Source organism: Xyrauchen texanus, chromosome 30, assembly GCF_025860055.1.
Source record: "Xyrauchen texanus isolate HMW12.3.18 chromosome 30, RBS_HiC_50CHRs, whole genome shotgun sequence".
Lineage (NCBI taxonomy): Eukaryota > Metazoa > Chordata > Actinopteri > Cypriniformes > Catostomidae > Xyrauchen > Xyrauchen texanus.
Genome location: NC_068305.1, coordinates 10,392,589 through 10,412,703, shown reverse-complemented (window position 1 = coordinate 10,412,703; position 20,115 = coordinate 10,392,589). Strand labels below are relative to the sequence as shown.

The following is a 20,115-nucleotide window of genomic DNA, read 5'->3' as shown; positions in this document are numbered from 1 at the left end:
GACATTTATTCCACGTTTTTTTTTTTTTTATGATGAAAAACAAGAAAAAAAAAAAAGAAAAAAAAAATCCCAAAAGGCCAATACAATAACTTTATTCCAAAGAAACAATGAATCCATATACATAAAAAAAAGTCTCAGTAATACACTTATAAAATGGCAAGAATGTTAGCTCATTATCATTTAATAAAATCGTCTGGTGTGATTCCCATCTCAAATGCATTAAATGAAAATCAACAGCCTTATACTTTTGCCGCTGTACTGTACAAATGCTGTCGCAAATAAATTAAAGCGTCCTAATGTACACTGCTAAAAAGCCTCTTCACTTGATTGACAGCATCAATGTTTTCAGTAGTAAATTGCTCTCGTTTGATGCATGCGGTTAGCGAATGCCCTGCATTTCTCTGGGCTTTAGTGGGTACAGCTTTTCCTTTTCATCAAGAGCCTGGATATGCATGTTTTCCCACTGGTGCCTCTTCACAAGACACTGCTCTTGAGATTTAGCAGACGGTCTCCTTTCAGGTTTGCTGTTCTCCTTGCCGTCACCTGCAAAATGAAGCCTCTTCTTTCCTGGAGAGACATTCTCTTCATTTTCTGTTGAAACACAGAGTGATATCTCATCCAACATTTCAAAGCATTTGCTGTCAGTACAGTACTTATATGGGGTTAAATGCTTACACACAATTTTTTTTTATACCTGTGTCACTGATTAGAGATGGCGTCCTTTGCTGGCGCATCAAATTATAGGCCTTCAACAAGTTCTCAGCTCTGTTAGTAAGACACATAGAACGATAAAATAGTAATGGCTAGTTATGCAGCCCACCAGTAATGTAAGGGCAACCAGTAGTAAGAAAACCTCCAATGACCAACAACAGCAACCTCCATCGATACAATTTGACAGTGTGTCAGAATTAAGCAACAGCTGTATATTTACCTGGCCAGCTTTTCATTTGATTGTTGTTCTCTGACACACAGCTCCTGTTCCCTTTCTGCAAAAAAGGGAAAGGTTAGATGCAATGAAATCGAACAAGCAGTTATTGATTTGTACATCCAACAGTTTTGAACTTTGTGTTCCACTGAGGAAAGAAATTCATGTGAGTTTAAAGGTGCCTCAAGAGATATTTTCATGGACAATTATGCCAAAAATGTTCCTACTACCTTAAAAATATTAATGAAATGAGTGTCCAGAGATCTGACTGCTGTAGATTTTGTAAACAGCAAACAATAATGTGTCCACGGACACTGGCACTTTTCACCTGTCAATCATTTTGCTTGTTCTCATAGTGTTGTATTTGAAGCGGATCGTTGAGGCTATGATTCATAATGTTTGTCAGTTGAGGGAGCTATTGTGCCACTGTTGATTTGACAGCCACAGGAACAAACAATGCTGCTCTTTTGCTCGGTTTTGTTTTCAAAATGATTTTTGAAGAAGTTTTTTTTTTTTATGAGGGGGTGTGGCTAATTCAACGGCTCAGACACGTGAAAGTTTCAGAATGCTAAAATCGCTTGCAGCACCTTTAAGGTGGCATAAAGGCCCCGGCATTATTCATAGGAAATCTAATGAACGGGTGTGACGTCATTGAAAACAAAATCTAGGGGTTCACGTGAAACGAGCGAAGCAATCATCTGCGTTCCGCAACTGCTTTCGGGTCCTTGAATAACGTATAACGTGCGAGTAAGGGCAGCCGGTGGACTTTAGGTGCCCCACGCGGACCGCGTAGTATGAGTGTAGGGAGCGGCAGTACTGACAATAGAATATTCCACCATATCAAAAGAAAAATAAATAATTTGTAAAACTGCAGCATCCCACAAATTGAAATAAATGTAAAAAAGAAGGATGCTATTACACAAGTGCATTGAAAGTTTTTAATGTATATAAACAGTGCATTTAAATGTAACGATTCAAAACGAACACAATCTGAACAACATAAGTTGGCTCCGCCCTCCCTCACGCATCTTTGTTTCATTGGTTGACGCTACGTGTCTGGTTGACAGGAAAAAAAGGTGAGGCTGTTAGTCTGAGCAGACAGTCAGAACAAATGTGTGCGCTTGAGCATTTAGGCTTATATTATTTTATTTCTTTTTTCATTCTTTGAACAAGTTATTTCTATTCATTTAAAAATTTTGATTATTCATATCTTAATTTGTAAAATATTTTAATAAATAGATTCAGCTCTTCTGATATGCGAGCCGGCTCCCAACGTTCACATACATGAGACGGCTATTAGAGCAGACTCGTTCGCGAACAACCCGTCACTAAAATGAAGGTGTTTTTGAGATAGATTCGGTGGTTCGTAACAGCTCGCCAGGGCAAATTTTTAGGAAAACTTCTTACCGGCTGCTAAACACTTAAGGCCTCGATATACTTCTGAAGAGGTGGTTCTTCGTTCTTTGTTCAGGGGTAAAAATAAGTTCTAAACAGCTGAGCAACAGTATACTGTTTCCGAACATTCAGAAAACTATGTTTTTTAAGGTTTTACATGTCAAAGTCAAAAGTAACAGTCAGTATCTTATGTGGCCATCAGCTGCATTAAGTACTGCAGTGCATCTCCTCCTCATGGACTGCACCAGATTGGCCAGTTCTTGCTGCGAGACGTTACCACACTCGCAGCAAGAATTCTAACAAGGCACTAGCGAGTTTCCGGACATTTCTGGGGGGAATGGCCCTAGCCCGGGCTCTTCGCTGGCTATGGCAGAACACTGACATTACTGTCTTGCAGGAAATCACACACAGAACAAGCAGTATGGCTGGTGGCATTGTCATGCTGGAGGGTCATGTCAGGATGAGCCAACAGGAAGGGTACCACGAGGGAGGGGGATGTCTTCCCTGTAAAGCACAGCGTTGAGATGCAACGACAACAAGCTCAGTCCGATGATGCTGTGACACACTGCCCCAGACCGTGATGGATCCTCCACCTCCAAATGGATCCCACTCCAGAGTACAGGCCTCTGTGTAACACTCATTCCTTTGAAGATAAACGCACCATCACCCCTGGTGAGACAAAACCGGGACTCGTCAGTGAAGAGCACTTTTTGCAAGTCCTGTCTGGTCCAGCGAAGGTGGGTTTGTGCCCATAGGTGACGTTGTTGCAGGTGATGTCTAGTAAGCACCAGCCTTACAAAAGGCCTACAAACCCTCAGTCCAGCCTCTCTCAGTCTATTCCTGGTGTAACTCGGGCAAATGTTGTTGCCATCCTGTACCAGGTGTGATATTCGGATGTACCGATACTGCGTAGGCGTTACACGTGGTCTGCCACTGCGAGGACAATCAGCTGTCCTTCTTGTCTCCCTGTAGCGCTGTCTCAGTAGGAACATTGCAATTTATTGCCCTGGCCACATCTGCAGTCCTCATCCCTCCATGCAGCATGCTTAAGGCATGTTCAAGCAGATGAGCAGGGAGCCTGGGCTTCTTTCGTTTGGTGTTTTTCCAGAGTCAGTAGAAAGGTCTCTTTAGTGTCCCAAGTTTTTATCTGTTATGCTACAAGCAGCCAGAATATGTGCCTGTTACACTCTGTTATTGTAATTTATTATGACACTAATACAATTGCAAAGATGTGTATAAAAGTGTTAATGTGGAGAACAAAGCATAACAATGATAGAGGCATATCTTAGTTCAGACAGATGTGTGAATGAACACTTGAGTAGGGTTGCGCGGTATACTGGTACTAATGAAATATCATGACACCAAAGAATTAAAAACGATACAATATAATTTTGTTAATTTCAGTACCATATTAAAGTATGCTGATATAAGCAAAATGAAAATGTAATGTGTGAGTTTTGAGATGAAATCAAATACCATTTGAAAATAATAATAAAAAGCCTCTATATGGCCAAGTGTGATCATTAAACAGCAGAAGGATGTCATTTAATGTAATTTAAACTGTAATATTCAAAGCAGTCACAATAAAACTCATAGTAACAATAATATAATAAATGCTATATTATTAGTATTATTATTTGTAAGCAATATTGAATAAGCAAGTGTACTGAATATCAGCATGTTGTGATTCAGCCATGGCAGCTGCATGTTAATCAGACTGTTTTCATTTAAGGTTTTCACCAATACTGTAAATCTCTGTTGTGCATCTTTTCTTTTCTTTTTTTTGCTGCCTCCGGAGGTTGTTCACTACGTTTTGGATAAGACTCATAGAATTAATCATGAAGTAATTGATCATATATTTTAATGTCACATTTCTTATTGTTTTACATCTCGTTTTGAGGGTCCTCAGTGGTATATGTTTTTGCTCAGCATTTTCTGACTTTTTGGCTCGGAGCGAAAAATTAAGTACTTGAGTATGCAGGGGCCTTAAGGGTGAGTACATGATGAGAGAATTATGCTTTTGGTGTGAACTATCCCTTTAAGAAAACCACCTCTAATACAAAAACTTTAAACCTAACGATCACTACAAGAAAGAGACAACTAGAGTCAACTAATGGGAAAACAAAAACCTTCTAGTGAGTTAAAAAATATTTTAACTTTTTTTTTCCACATTCTTACCAATAATGAACAAATTATTGACCTGAACTATAGTTGATTGAAAAGCATTGTCTTACGTAATACTGTGATGATTAAAAATACCCAAACAAGATGTTTTTATGCTCAATGACAATGAAGGGTAGGGATTTCATTTTTTAAGGGCTGAAAACTAGAAAATCAGATCTGAACCCGACTCCTCTAAACTATGGTCTACCCCAATTGGTTGAGAAGACTATTAAGAACATACTTGATAAAATTGGTTTTGAATAAATTGCGTTTATGTACACTGGCAGCCAATAGTTTGGAATAATGTACAGATTTAGCTGTTTCGGGAGGAAATTGGTACTTTAATTCACCAAAGTGGCATTCAACTGATCACAAAGTATAGTCAAGACATTATTGATGTAAAAAACAGCACCATCACTATTTGAATAAAGTCATTTTTGATCAAATCTAGACAGGCCCCATTTCCAGCAGCCATCACTACAACACCTTATCCTTGAGTATTCATGCTAAATTGCTAATATAACATCACTTGTCAATATCTCAAACACAGTTGAAAGCTATTGTTTCGACCAAAACAATAACACAACCGCTAGCTGTTAGCTACTAGCTCATTGTGCTGCATAAAGCAGTTGTTGCATGGTGATTTTGCACAAATGTAACCGATAATTTGGCCTGGTTGTTTTAGAAGCAAGCTTCCAGTAGCTGGTCAACTAAATTGAAGCTTTCAAGCAGAGTATAGAGTTAACGTAACAAAACGTATCATCCTCCATCGTGGCCAGGGCGCTCTCCCTCGCATTGCTCGCCGATTTAGATAGCGTCCATTTGGTCGAACCACTTCCACTTTTCCTTGATGGTTTTGTAGTCACAATTCATTTTATTATTTTACCTTTTCCTATACTGTTGGTAGCAGTGTGCAGCCAACAGCTGAGACACTCTCTGAAATACTTTTTCGTTACGCCCATCGCTAACGAGTGGACCGTCTGCACCTCGTTTATTGACCACGGTGTAGTTTTGCGCACAGCCATTTCTTTTTTCACAATTTGAAAGTCACGTGATCAAACGATACTGCCATCATGGTTACTAACTTTAAAACTAGCGGATTGTTTCCGGGTCAGAAATCCAGTGATTCTGGTAGTGACGATGCTCCCTGAACAAGAAGACATTTGCAGGATTTTGCGGTCACATTTAGTATCGGTTCAGCTGAAACCTCGACTGAGGTGGTACTAAAAAAGTACACTGTGGAAAACACCAAAAAAGCGAGTAGAGTCGTACTGTGTAGTGGAAAAGCCCCATGGGTGTTTGTTTTTGAGTTGCCAGAGTATGCTGTGCATAGACTGGCATGTCTTAAGGTCAATATTAAGTTTAAAAAAAGAAAAAAAAAAAGGGCACAAAAAACGGCTTTTTCAAGAAACTCAGTGTTTTGAGAAATTAAGGCTATACAATGCTTGAAATTACCTAAAAATTTCATGAACACTACAGTCTTCAAAGACAAAGGACAACTGGCTCTAACAAAGATTTTTTTTTAAATCTTATGTTGCAGCCTTATATTAAAATGCTTTAAATTATTATTTTTTTCACATCAATCTACACTCCATACCCCATTATGACAATGCTAAAAACAGATTTTTGTTAACTTTGCAAATTTATAAAAAAAATAAATAAAAAAAAACTGAAACCACATTGACAGAAGTATTTAGACCCTTAACTCAGTACAGAAACAGAACAGCGATTACAGCCTCAAGACATTTTGGGTATGATGAAACAAGCTTTGCACACCCGGATTTGTGGATTTTCTGCCATTCTTCTCTACAGATCCTCTCAAGCTCTGTCAGGTTGGATGGGACTGTTGGTGGAAAGCCATTTTCAGGTCTCAGATGTTCGATTGGGTTCAAGTCCAGGCTCTGGCAGCGCCACTCAAGGACATTCACAGAGTTGTCCCTAATCCACTCTTAAATTGTCTTGGCTGTGTGCTTGGGGATATTGTCCTGTTGGAAAGTGAACCTTCGACCCAGTCTGAGGTTGAGTGCACTGGACCGGGTTTTCATTAAAGATATCTCTGTATGCTTCAACCCTGACCAGTCCCCCTGTACTTGCTGCTGAAAAACACCTCCACAGCATGATGCTGCGACGACCATGCTTCATCATTGGGATGGAATGAGTGGTGCCTGGTTTGCTCCAGACATGATGCTTGGAATTGAGGTCAAACGGTTCAATCCTCGTTTCATCAGACCAGAAAATCTTGTTTCTCACAGTCTGAGACTCCTTTAGGTGCTTTTTGTGTCTTGCACTGAGGAGTGGCTTCTGTCTGGGCACTCTGCCATAAAGTCCAGATCGGTGGAGTGTTGCAGTGATGGTTGTCCTTCTGGCTTCTCCCATCTCCACAAATGATCTCTGGAGCTCAACCAGAGTGACCGTCGGGTTCTTGGTCACCTCTCATACCAAGGCCCTTCTCATCTGATTGCTCAGTTCTAGGAAGAGTCCTGATTGTTCCAAACTTCTGTTTAAGAATTATCGAGGCCAATGTGCTCTTGGGAATCTTCAATGCAGCCAAATTTTTTTTGTAGCCTTTCCCAGATCTGTGCCTCGACACAATCCAGTCTCTGAGCTGTGCAGGCAGTTCCTTTGACCTCATTGCTTGGTTTTTGTTCTGATATGCATTTTCAGCTGCGAGACCTTATATAGACACATGTATGCCTTTCCAAATCATGTCCAATCAATTGAATTTGCCACAGTTGGAGAAATGTGATGCACCTGAGCTAAATTTCATGTGTCATCGCAAAGGGTCTGAATACATTTGTCAATGTGATATTTCAGGTTTAATCTTTTTATTAAATGTGCAACGTTATCAAAAATCTGTTTTTTGCTTTGTCATTTTGGGGAATGGAGTGTAGATTGATGTGAAATATTATAATAATCCTTTGAAGCATTTTAGCTTCAACATAACAAAATGTGAAAAAAGCAGGGTCTGAAATCTTTATTTATAACACTGTAAAATCACATAATTCCTGTAAAACCATGTAAGCATCCAGAATGTTTAACTACAAGTGGACTCACGCTCTAATCGCTGCTCTCGTTCTTTGAGGGTCTGCTCGCGCTCACGTAGAATCTGCTCCTTCAGCCGCAGCTCTGCCAGAAGTGCCAACTCTGTCTGTTTGGGCTGCTCAACATCCACTGACTTGCGGCGCTGTTTCTCCAGCAGCTTCTTCTGTTCCTGGACCACATGTCCCGAGATCAGGCTGTTCTGCAGAATGGACTCCACCGAGGGTCTCAGGTAATCCTAACAAAAACAGCAAAGCAGTTTGGGCCAAAAGAGCTTTATAGGACAACAGAAAAAAAAAAAAAAGAAGACTTTTAGGAGAATTTAACCAGAATGTTGGGCAGGCATATTGGCTGACCCATGAGTGCTTACCAGATTCACTGTATAGGGTTGTTCGAGGAATAAATTCATTATTAAAATATTGTTTGCTCATGCAAAACTTCCACAATGCTAAGATGTTTTGAGTGGTTCCCAGGCATTGATATTTGGTTGCTAAGGTGTTCAGAGTAAGTTTTTAGCAGGCTGCAGTGTGGTTGCTAGGGTGTTCGGAGTGGTTGTTCTGTGATTTTAGAGTCCCTATATATGGATTGAGTCCCTCCTTCCATGTATGACTATAGGATTTTTTGGGCTGCTGTATGGCTGGCCAGGTGAAAATTGTACAATTGCTTAGAGAATAGCACATTTCTCAATAGCACAACAAATCCCTAAACCAATATATAGTATAAGTATTATAGTATAAGCTATAGTAATAGTGACGCTTGCCTGATCCATTTCCTGCCAAAACTATTTTACCTTTAAGTTAAGCATTCTTGACAGGAGTGTGTTCAGATCCTCAGAGTATCGGTAAGGAATTCTTCTAAACTTCCCTTCTCTGATTTTTCCGGCCAACTCAGTTTGGTTGTATGCTGTGAATGGGGGACTTAAAAAAAAAAAAAAAGAAATTTAAATTGAATCCAAATTAAAGGCAATTTATTTGAATTCAGTGTAAATCACAGTAAAAATATGATCGTAAAGATGAAGCATTTAAACTTACGATAAAGCACATAGCTCATAGAGTAAACATCCCAACGACCATATATCAGATTTTTCGTTGTAGGACATTCGATTAATCTGTTCCTGTGAAGGAAAATATTAATGTTTACATTTAACATCACAGCAATTCCAAGTCTAGACAGAAAGAAATACAATGAAGAAACTGTGGCATTTCCAAAACTTTTCATATGCAAATCAAGACATGAACATTTTACAAAGCTTTGAAATACAGCAGAAAAAAAAATTATTATTCAAAAAAGGTAGAACTCATTCCAGTCCCTCAGGAGTGTTCTTAAGGAGAGTTGGGTCAAAAAACAAAACATGCCATTGATGTGTGTAACAATATTTGTCAGTGTAAATATGACCCCACATTTGTAATGTCCTGTGCTTTGCTTTACCTGCAAAACCTTTTGCTTCTCACCAGATCCCCTGGGATATTTCATCCAACAGTAAATCCTGTTTCTCATTTTTTATTTTAACGAATTGGTGACTTAGTTTCAAAGATTTTTAGAAGAATATTTCAACTTTTTAGGGCCATACACAGCAAGTCAGAGTCAAAAACTTTGAAGCTTAAAAAGCACAGACGCAGCATAAAATAATCCATAACCGTGAGTTCACACCAGAGGTTGCGAGAGCATCAAATCGACCGGAAGTCATTCATTTTCAATGACAGCCAGCTGATTTCTCACCCACACCTATCATATCACTTCTGAAACATGAATTAAACCACTGGAGTCCTATGGATTACTTTTATGGTGCCTTAGTGTGCTTCTTGGCGCTTCAAAGTTTTGGTCACTATTCACTTGTATTGTATGGACCTACAGAGCTGAACTATTCTTCTAAAAAATTTCATTTGTGTTCAGCAGAAGAAAGTCTGTCATCTGGGATGGCATGAGGGTGACTAAAGCTAATACAAAATAATATTTTTTTATATAATAAGAAATCAGTAAACATGTTTAATAAAATCCGTAAATGGTAATAAATGGAGCATAACATCAACTTATAAAAAAAGACAATTGCTTGAGATTAAAGTACACTTACTGGTGACATATAATATGGAGTTCCTACAAATGTTTTGGCGAAGCTCGTGTCATGGTTGAGTATTCGAGCCAAACCAAAATCGCCAAGCTTTACATTCTGTTTGACATCCAAGAAGATGTTTGCAGGTTTCAGGTCACGGTGCAGAACTGTACTGCTGCCGTCACTTCTACCATGACACTCTTTTAATGCCAGAGACAACTGTGCCAAAACACGCAAGATAAATTCCTCCTCTAGGTATCGTCTGCAAAGAAAGTGTAAAAAACAATGTTGTAAAGCTCAGAAATTACTGCTCAATTCACAAATTTGTGCTGAAACAACAAAATAACCTGCAGTTTGAAAGTATTGCAGGTTGAAGCGTTCACACAACTCCAAACATTAGTAACTGCTTCAAGTTATTATACAAATCTACAAACTAAGCACAGTATAAGAGAGTAAAAACGGCTGTTTGGATGAAAATATGGTTGAGCAATTTTAGGGCAAATACATAATTTTGGAGAGATATATATATTGAAAATGGAGTTATTTTAGTTTTTTCCCCAATCAGTTTTACCAGGGACAAACTGATGAACATCCAGCAGCACATACCAGCCAATCATTTTCCAATTTAGACTATTCTGAAGTTTTGCTAGACATTTTAGCTGGAGGCGCAGCTGTGTTGTTCAAGTGCACTATGAGGCGCAAGTGAGGGAAGTGAGCTAGCATGCTGGTCATGCTCCGATTGAGATAAATACTCTGCCGTGCTGACATCGCTCTCTTCCTAACAAAACGGACTAACTACATCTCCTCACCCATACAAACAAGGACTTTTCCACCTCTGCTGCCTTGTGCTTCATAGAAACCAGCCCAAGTGAAGCCATTCCGGACAGCCCGTTACATCTGTCGGGCTTTAAACTGTTCAGAGAGAGAATCGCATTGCGGATTTAACTGGGGAAAACGAGAGGCGGGAAAACGTGTTTCTATCAATGAAAATTGGTGTATAGAGGTGACAACGTTAAAGAAGATGTGCTGTCCTAATTTGGAATTGCTTTTTATCAACTGTAAGCCGTTCAACTCGCCATGGGTGTTTTCATTCCTCCACAAACGTGTGAGCGCAGAGCTGCAACAGCTGGCTGATCAGATCACAGACATGGAACAACAATTTCCAGACTCACTTATTAATAATCTCTGTGAAATTAACATGGTCAACCTCACCCGTGAACTGCCAAAATATAGACAGCACATTACATGCCCCATCAGAGTTGAATCATTGCTACACAACAATAAAGAATGCATATCACTCTGTCCCACGTGCAGCTTTAGGACTCTCTGATCACTGTCTGGTTCATCATCTTCCAACCAACAGACAGAAACATAAATCTGCTAAACCTGTAGTAAAGATTGTAAAGAAAGACCAATGAAGCAGAGCAGGAACTACAAGCCTTCTTTGACTTAACTGATTGGAGTGTATTTGAAGCTGCAGACACCAATCTAGATGAGCTCACATATACTGTGACATCATATATCAGTTTCTGTGAGGATATGTGCATACTAGGACTTATTTAACATACAATGACAAACCATGGTTTACAGCAAAACTCAGGCAGCTTCGTCAGATCAAAGAGGATGCTTACAGAAATGGGGATAAAATCTTGTGCAATCAGGCCAGGAACACACCGAATAAGGAAATCTGAGTGGCTAAAAGAAACTGTTCTGATAAGCTGAAAAACAAGTTTAGCTAACGACGCTAGTTTGGAGAGGCCTGAAAGACTTCACCAACTTCAAGACACCATCCCCCAACACTGTAGGGAATCAACAACTGGCTGACAACTTGAATGTGTTTTACTGTAGATTTGAAAGGCCCAGTCTCACACCCCACACCCACTCAGAACTTCACTTCAAATAAACAACACCTCCTGCAACCCCCCTCCTCCTACTCAATCTGCACTTAAGATCTGTGAAGAGGTGTACCTTGTCTTCCGGAAACAAAAGACAAGGCACAGGGCCCAGATGGTGTTTCACCCACCTGTCTAAACTCCTGTGCTGACCAGCTGGTCCATATCTTCACACAGATCTTCAACAGATCATTGGAGCAGTGTGAAGTTCCCTGCTGGGTGTGCTCTCCCTACTACTCTCTTCCCTGTACACAAATGACTGCACTGCCAAGGACCCCTCTGTCAAGCTCCTGAAGTTTGCAGATGACACTACTGTCATCTGCCTCATTCAAGATGACGATGAGCCTGTATACAGAAGGGAGGTTGAACGGCTGGCTCACTGATGCTGTCAAAACAAAGTGGAGCTGAACACGCTCAAAACAATGGAGATGATAGTGGAACACCTCAGCATCGATCTCGCTCACCATTCTAAACAGCACTGTGGCAGCAGTGGAGTCATTCAGGTTTATGGGCACTACAATCTCACAGGGACATGAAGTGGGAAACCCACATTGACTCCATTGTGAAAAAGGCCCAGCAGTGGTTGTACTTCCTTCGCCAGTTGAGAAAGTTCAACCTGCCACAGACGCTGCTAATCCAGTTCTACTCAGCAGTCATTGATTCTGTCCTCTGCACGTCAATAACTGTCTGGTTTGGTTCAGCTACAAAATCGGACATCAGAAAACTAAAAGGACAGTTTAGACTGCAAATTAGTGGTTGCCTCCTGCCCTCCCTTCAAGATCTGTACACCTCCAGATTAAGGAAAAGGGCTGGAAAAATCACTCTGGGCCCCACTCACCCAGCCGACTACCTTTTTGAACTGTTGCCTTCCGGATGGTGCTAGAGCACTGAGCAACAGAACAGTCAGGCACAGGAACAGTTTTACCCCTCAGGCTATCCATCTCATGAACAGTTAAAACTGCCCCATTGAGCAAAATTTGTGCGCAATACACAGCTTAGTCTATTTATATTTATCAAACATACCCTGCCTCTTCTGCCATACATTCCATTGCATCTGTATATAACAGATTTTTATTTGTATTTCATATGTATATATACACTTGAAGTCAGAAGTTTACACACACACACCTTAGCCCAATACATTTAAACTCATTTAAACACAATTCCTGACATTTAATCATAGAAAACATTCACTGTCTTAGGTCAGTTAGGATCACTACTTTATTTTAATGGTGACATATGCTCTGTGTAACTTAGCAACTAGTCCCTAGCTACCTTATTCCATAACAATGAAGCTGTAGCTCCGTTTCAGTTACTATATAAACTGATTGGCATCATCCACTTGAGTGGTCATGCAATAAAGATTTTCCATGTAATAAAACCAGTCATTATTTCAAAAACGTTTATGAAACGATAGTGGCATTTTCGCCGTTTTTCATATTTCATAACTCAACCTTTGTTATGCAAAATACAGTAAGATGATTGACAGTGTGTTCTCTGTATTATTAATAATTTTGTTATCCCAGGTTATCCATGGCACCAGCAGGAAAGGCACAACTCCCTTCTAGAAAGGGGTATGGGGACCAGCAGCTCCTTAGCTACAGACATTAAAACAGCCCATTTGGAACAAGGGTATAACAGAGCTGAAACTTGACAGACACATTCTGGGGACACTTGAGACTTATATTACATAGTGTAAAAAGGGGCATAGTATGTCCCCTTTAAGAATGTGAAATGTCAGAATAATAGAAGAGAGAATTATTTATTACAGCTTTTATTTCTTTCATCACATTCCCAGTGGGTCAGAAGTTTACAGAGATTCCAGAAAGTATTCACAGCGCTTCACTTTTTCCACATTTTGTTGTGTTACAGCCTTACTATAAAATTTATTATATAAATTATTTTCATAAAAATTCTACAAACAATACACCATAATAACAATGTGAAAGAAGTTTGTTTGAAATCTTTGCAAAAGTATAAAAAAAAAAAAAAAAAAAAACACATGTACATAAGTATTCACAGCCTTTGCCATGACACTCAAAATTGGGCTCAGGTGCATCCTGTTTCCACTGATCATCCTTGAGATGTTTTTACAACTTGATTGGAGTCCACCTGTGGTAAATTCAGTTGATTGGACATGATTTGGAAAGGCACACACCTATCTATATAAGGTCCCACAGTTAACCGTGCATGTCAGAGCACAAACCGAGCCATGAAGTCCAAGGATTTGTCTGTAGACCTCCGAGACAGGATTGTATCGAGGCACAGATCTGGGGAAGGGTACAGAAAAATGTCTGCAGCATTGAAGGTCCCAATGAGCACAGTGACCTCCATCATCCATAAATGGAAGGCATTTGGAACCACCAGGACTCTTCCTAGAGCTGGCCGCCTGGCCAAACTGAGCAACCAGGGGAGAAGGGTTTTTCAGCAGCAGGAACTGGGAGACTAGTCAGGATCGATGGAAAGATGAATGCAGCAATGTACAGACACATCCTCTATGAAAACCTGCTCCAGAGTGCTCTGGACCTCAGACTGGGATGAAGGTTCAGCTTCCAACAGGACAACGACCATAAGCACACAGCCAAGATAACAAAAGAGTGGCTACGGGACAACTCTACGGGACACTGTGAGTGTCCTTGAGTGGCTCAGCCAGAGCCCAGACTTGAACATCTCTGGAGAGATCTGAAAATGGCTGTGCACCGACGCTCCCCATCCAACCTGATGGAGCTTGAGAGGTCCTGCAAAGAATGGGAGAAACTGCCCAAAAATAGGTGTGCCAAGCTTGTAGCATCATACACAAATAGACTTGAGGCTGTAATTGGTGCCAAAGGTGCTTAAACATAGTATTGAGCAAAGGCTGTGAATACTTATGTACATGTGATGTGATTCGTTTTTTATTTTTAATACATTTGCAAAATTTCAAACAAACTTCTTTCACGTTGTCATTATGGGGTATTGTTTGTAGAATTTTGAGAAAAACTATTAATTTTATCAATTTTGGAATAAGGCTGTAACATAACAAAATGTGGAAAAAGCGAAGTGCTGTGAATACTTTACGGATGCACTGCATGTACACTTTGTTAGTATTTGGTAGCATTGCCTTTAAATTGTTTAACTTGGGTCAAACATTTTGAGTAGCCTTCCACAAGCTTCTCAAATTAAGTTGCTGGCATTTTGGCCCATTCCTCCAGACAGAACTGGTGTAACAGAGTCATTTTTGTAGGCCTCCTTGATCACACAAGCTTTTTCATTTCTGCCCACAAATGTTCTATTGGATTGAGGTCAGGGCTTTGTGATAGCCACTCAAACACCTTGACTTTGTTGTCCTTAAGCCATTTTGCCACAACTTTGGAGGTATGCTTGGGGTCATTGTCCATTTGGAAGACCCATTTGTGACCAAGCTATAACTTCCTGGCTGATATCTTTAGATGTTGCTTCAATATATCCACATCATTTTCCTTCCTCATGATGTCATCCATTTGTGAAGTGCATCAGTCCCTCTTGCAGCAAAGCACCCCCACAACATGATGCTACCACTCCCATGCTTCACGTTTGGGATGGTGTTCTTCGGCTTGCAAGCCTCACCCTTTTTCCATTAAACATAATAATGCTCATAATGGCCAAACAGTAAGATCTTTGTCCCCATGTGAACATGGTACCTTCAGGTTTTGGAAATTACTCCCCAAGTATGAACCAGACTTATGGATGTCCACAGTTTTTTTTTTCCCGATGTCCTGGCTGATTTATTTAGATTTTTCCATGATATCAAGCAAAGAGGCACTGAGTTTAAAGGTAGGCCTTAAAATAAATCCACAGGTCAACCTGTCCTATCAGAAGTTAATTGAGTAGACATGATTTTCTGGAAATTTTGCTGCTTAAAAGGCACAGTTATCTTAATGTATGTAAACTTCTGACCCACTGGAATGGTGATATAGTCAAATAAAAGTGAAACAATCTGTAAAAAGTTACAAATAACTTGTAATGCACAAAGTAGATGTCCTAAATTAATTAATTTTTTTATTATTATAACTGTCTTGTTGTATTGTGTGTGCACAGGAACCTTCCGTCACTAAGACAGATTCCTTATGTGTAAAAATACTTGTCAATAAAGCTCGTTCTCATTCTGATCTCGTCAATAGGCTGAAAAATATCGAGATATCTTTTTTGTAGCCATACTGCCCAGCTTTGAACTGGGCCTGAATTTCATTGCATAGCTTTGGCAAAGTGGAAGATCGTTAGAGAATAACAACTTAAATTTCATATAGGCCACTTTTATGCAATAATTTTTGGAGCTTGCAAGCAGCCTACAGACTCCTCTCAAATTCTGCTTTTGGGTCGCAAGGAAAAAGCAAAAGCATACGAGTTTGAAATGACATGAGGGTGAGTAAATTAGGTTAGAATTTTCAATTTGGGGTGAACAATTCAAAGTGTACCTCTCTTTGATGCATCTGTTGATGAGACTGGCAAGATCTCCACCCTCACAGTACTCCATCACTATATATAACGTTGTATTTGTCCGGTCTATAATTCGGTCGTAATATCGAACGATATTTGGATGCTTCAACTCTCGGAGTAGATTGACCTCTGACACCAGCATCTGTTTCTCTGCCTCGGCCATGGTGCCATAGTCCAGAACCTTCCATACCAGAATCTAGAGAGATCATACCATCAAAAATAACCAGCTTAAAGACAAACCAGTGACTGCAATGCGATCATTCACAGTAGCCTCAAAACATACTTAAGCCTCAATTAGAATACAGAATTAATTCCCATATAAAGCAAAATTATAAAAGCAAATGGGGTCTGCAAACAAGACCTTTTTCATAACTATTATGAACTGCTATTATCTAATGCAATGGCATTCATACATTTATTGGAATAGTTCTCCCAAAGAATAAAGTGCTCTCCTCATTACACACCCTCATGTTGTTCCAAACCTATATGATTGTCTTTCCTCCATGGTCATTCTTTACCATATAATGAAAGTGAAATGGTACTGGGTCTGTCAAGCTCCAAAATGACAAAAACGCTTTGTACACAGACTCTTAAGGGTCGCGTCAGTCAAACACAAGCCTTTCAAAGTATACTTAATTTAGTTTATGCGCATGCATAAACAGGTGATTGGCGCATGAACGCTGCGACTGCTTTGAAATACTGGACTATTTCTCTTCAGGAGCGAAGACCGATAAAGATGTCTTCATTTTCCTTCAGAATGCAGGTATCCCCTGACCTCCTCACAAGTGCGCTCTTTACGTGCACATCCAATTATGTTGTTTCATCTTTATGCTATTATTTAACACCGATTAAAATGAGTGCTTTTTTGTGACAGAAATCCCTCAGTTGTGAGTATTGCCTCCTTTTGTACACACCAATTAGTGCAAAATATTCCAGAAATGTGCATGTTGCACGTTCAATGTAAGCAAGGATAAAAAAACAACAAAAAAAAACAAGTGTAACTGTCTGCATTCTGCAAGACTACAAGGAACACCTACTTCATGACATGCCCACTACACGTAACGCCCCCTTTGGATCATAAAGTGAATCTATTGGCTACAAGAACTTCCTATGCAATTGCTGTATGATTCATTTTCTCTTAACTCTTTAAATATGACTCTGAAATTATGTAATATCATATTATTAAACAGAAGATATAAATGGTAAACTTAACTTACTTGTAAAATGTGCATTTTTTTTGGAAGTTCTCTTTACTCTTTTCCTGAAGGTGTTTGTACAATTTCTGCTTGTTCAATAATAAAGAGACATAAATGGTAAGATAAACGTTTATCTGTTAGCTAACAGGATTATCGGTTAGCCTATTAGCTTAACATACCGCTAGCTTCTCCACTTCACTTTCATTAAATGTCACCTACTGATACGGCAGTATGAATCAATTTAAAATAACTTTTACATTTTTAAAATCTTTGTGGTTATGGTTAGGTTTAGAGTTATGAATAGGTGTAGGTGTTTATGGTTGCTGCGGGACTCAAAATAAACAACAAACAGTGTATGAATTTAGCATCTAACTGTTCCGAGATTTCAGGATCTCGTTGGTTATTTGGAGTGGGCGTAACTTGTAGTGGGCGTGTCTTGTAGTAGTCTTGCAGGATGCAGACAGACCACTCTTGAAAAATCGTGCCACGTGAGTTCAGTGCTTAAGCACAGCTGTACTGATGAAATTTGTGTCAAGCAACCTGTACGCAGAAGCCTAGTGTTTGCATCCGACTAAAACATACTTTGGAATTTTGTTGTCAATTTCAAATCTTTGGTGGAGGGGAAGATTATCAGGGAAAAGCGACTGAAAATGAAAATCTTTTCCTAACACAAAGCTATCATAGGATTTCAGAAGACCTAGAATATAGCATATAAGTCATATACACTACTTTCAAAGATATTATTTTGTCATTTTGGAGCTTGATAGATCCACTCCCTAATCATGTTCATTATATTTTCTTCAAAATTCAGCTTTTCTGTTCCACAGAGCAAAAATGTCATACAGGTTTGGAATACCATGAGGGTAATTAAATGATGGCAAGTGTCATTTTTGGGTGAACTATCCCTTTAAGTATTTCCTTTTTGGGGTCATTGCATAATCTTCTCATTTTGATTACCACAAGTGACTTAAAAAGCTATGCTCGTAATGCTGTTAAAATATCGAACAGCATTCATCTAGAATGTAATTATAAACAAATAAGAACTCTAATAATAAAACAATATTCCAAATTTTTCGAATAAAAAAAAAAATGCCATGCACTTCAAGGAGTTTTTTTTTGTGAGAAATCGTTTGATCGGAATTTTATAGACCTTTCCATCTGATCTCCTCTTAATTTTCTGGCATTTCCCATAAGATCCGCAGCCGATGGTGAGCATCACCTCATAGTCTTCAGTCTTGGATGGCATCATACATGCAGGAACAGACTTCAAACAAACACAACACAGCTCTATTATTAAAACATGTAGGTTATACAGTATACAAACAACCGCAACAGGGTCCACACATGTAGTTTCACTTACATTAACTCACTACCGCAGTTTGTCTTTACCTCGGGTGACTGGAATAGTTTTAAGTGCAACTGGCGTTTGATGGGTTTTCGATTTAAAAACTCTTTACTTTTTCCATGCTTGTGTTGAGAAACAAGCAAGCCGATTTCAAACGTGCACACAAACTCTGCATTCTCATTGGCTGGGATTGTTTGCTGGCGGTGATCTCATTGGCCCATGTAAGGATACAGTTTGCACGTTGCCAAGCGCTAAAGAACCGCGAGACAGCCCGGGAACAGCGGAACAGTTTTTCTTAAAGGCACAGACACACATTATAACGAGCGCAAGCCACACCATTTTAACCTTAAGTTTAAAACCTTAAGGAGATTTAATAAGTTTCATCACTATCACATGCTTTGTTTATTTAACAGTTTTCCTCATCCGAGTATGTGTATTCTGACGCAGTTTCAAATGTGATTATTAAAACAATTACTCATGAAAAAAGTACAGTCTGCCCACTTAGTTTTTGTTGTCTTTTTTAAACTTACATGCAGCACATTGACTGTTCATCCACTTGGTGGCAGCAGCGGGTTTGTCGTCAGGTGTGGGTGTGGCAGGGGCAACGTTTACATATAAAACTTTTCCTCATTTTAGATTTGTTTCTTTTCATACATACATATATATACATATATACATACACACACACACACACACACACACACACACACACACACACACACACACACTGTTGGGGAGTAACAGAATACATGTAACGGGATTACCTTTATTCTTGATAATATGTTTTGTATTGTTTTCCTGTAAAAATATAAAAAAATCCATAAAACAAGATCAATTTGATTGATCTTGTTTTAGAAACAACACTGCATAATATATTCAGGTTTTTCAGAGAATATATTTTTAACATGTGTATTTTGTCTTAATGTACTTACAGTTTTTATAATCAAAACAAGTGAAAAACATCTACCAGTGCTGAAGTATCATTTAGAATACGTGTGTGTATATATATAGGCAATTTCAAGTATTGTAAAGCATTCATCCCTCAAAACAATGATTGACTGATGAGTTTCTAGAGAAAGCGGTTTCTTTTTTTGCAATTTTTTTTTTTTTACCTAATATTGACCTTAAGACATGCCAGTCTATTACATACTGTGGCAACTCAAAAACAAAGACAATGTTAAGCTTCATTTAACGAACCAAATAGTTTCAACTGTGTTTGATATAATGGCAAGTGATTCTCTAGTACCAAATTAGCAATTTAGCATGATTACTCAAGTATAAATTGTTGTATTGATGACTGCTGGAAATGGGGCCTGTCTAGATTTGATCAGAAATGAATATTTAAATAGTGATTGTGCTGTTGTTGTTGTTGTTGTTTTTTTTGCATAATGTCTTGACTATATTTTGTGATCAGCTGAATGCCACTTTGGTGAATTTAACTACCGATTTTCTTCCGAAACAGCAAAATATGTACATTACAAACTTGTGTCCGCCCATGTGTATATATAAAACATACATAAATACATGCGCGCGCACGCAAGCACGCACACCATATGCAGTTAGCTGTTTGTTCTGAGTCCATTTATTTACTTACAATCCTGTATTATATTTATTAAACAAACTAAATCTCATACACATGGAATTCGCTAATGGGT

The 20,115-nt window shown here is 39.0% G+C and overlaps 1 protein-coding gene across 1 annotated transcript; it reads right to left on the bottom strand.

Moving 5' to 3' along the window:
• Positions 1-136: 136 nt before the first annotated feature.
• On the bottom strand, positions 137-18,612 carry nek2 (NIMA-related kinase 2). Its single transcript, XM_052099225.1, has 10 exons — positions 18,476-18,612; positions 18,266-18,379; positions 15,898-16,115; positions 9,594-9,834; positions 8,554-8,636; positions 8,313-8,439; positions 7,538-7,760; positions 932-986; positions 695-765; positions 137-591 (listed from the first exon to the last, which is right to left on the bottom strand). The coding sequence occupies exons 2-10, from the start codon at positions 18,362-18,364 to the stop codon at positions 380-382; spliced, it is 1,329 nt and encodes a 442-aa protein (XP_051955185.1). The 5' UTR covers positions 18,365-18,379; positions 18,476-18,612; the 3' UTR covers positions 137-379.
• Between the last annotated feature and the right edge of the window lie 1,503 nt (positions 18,613-20,115).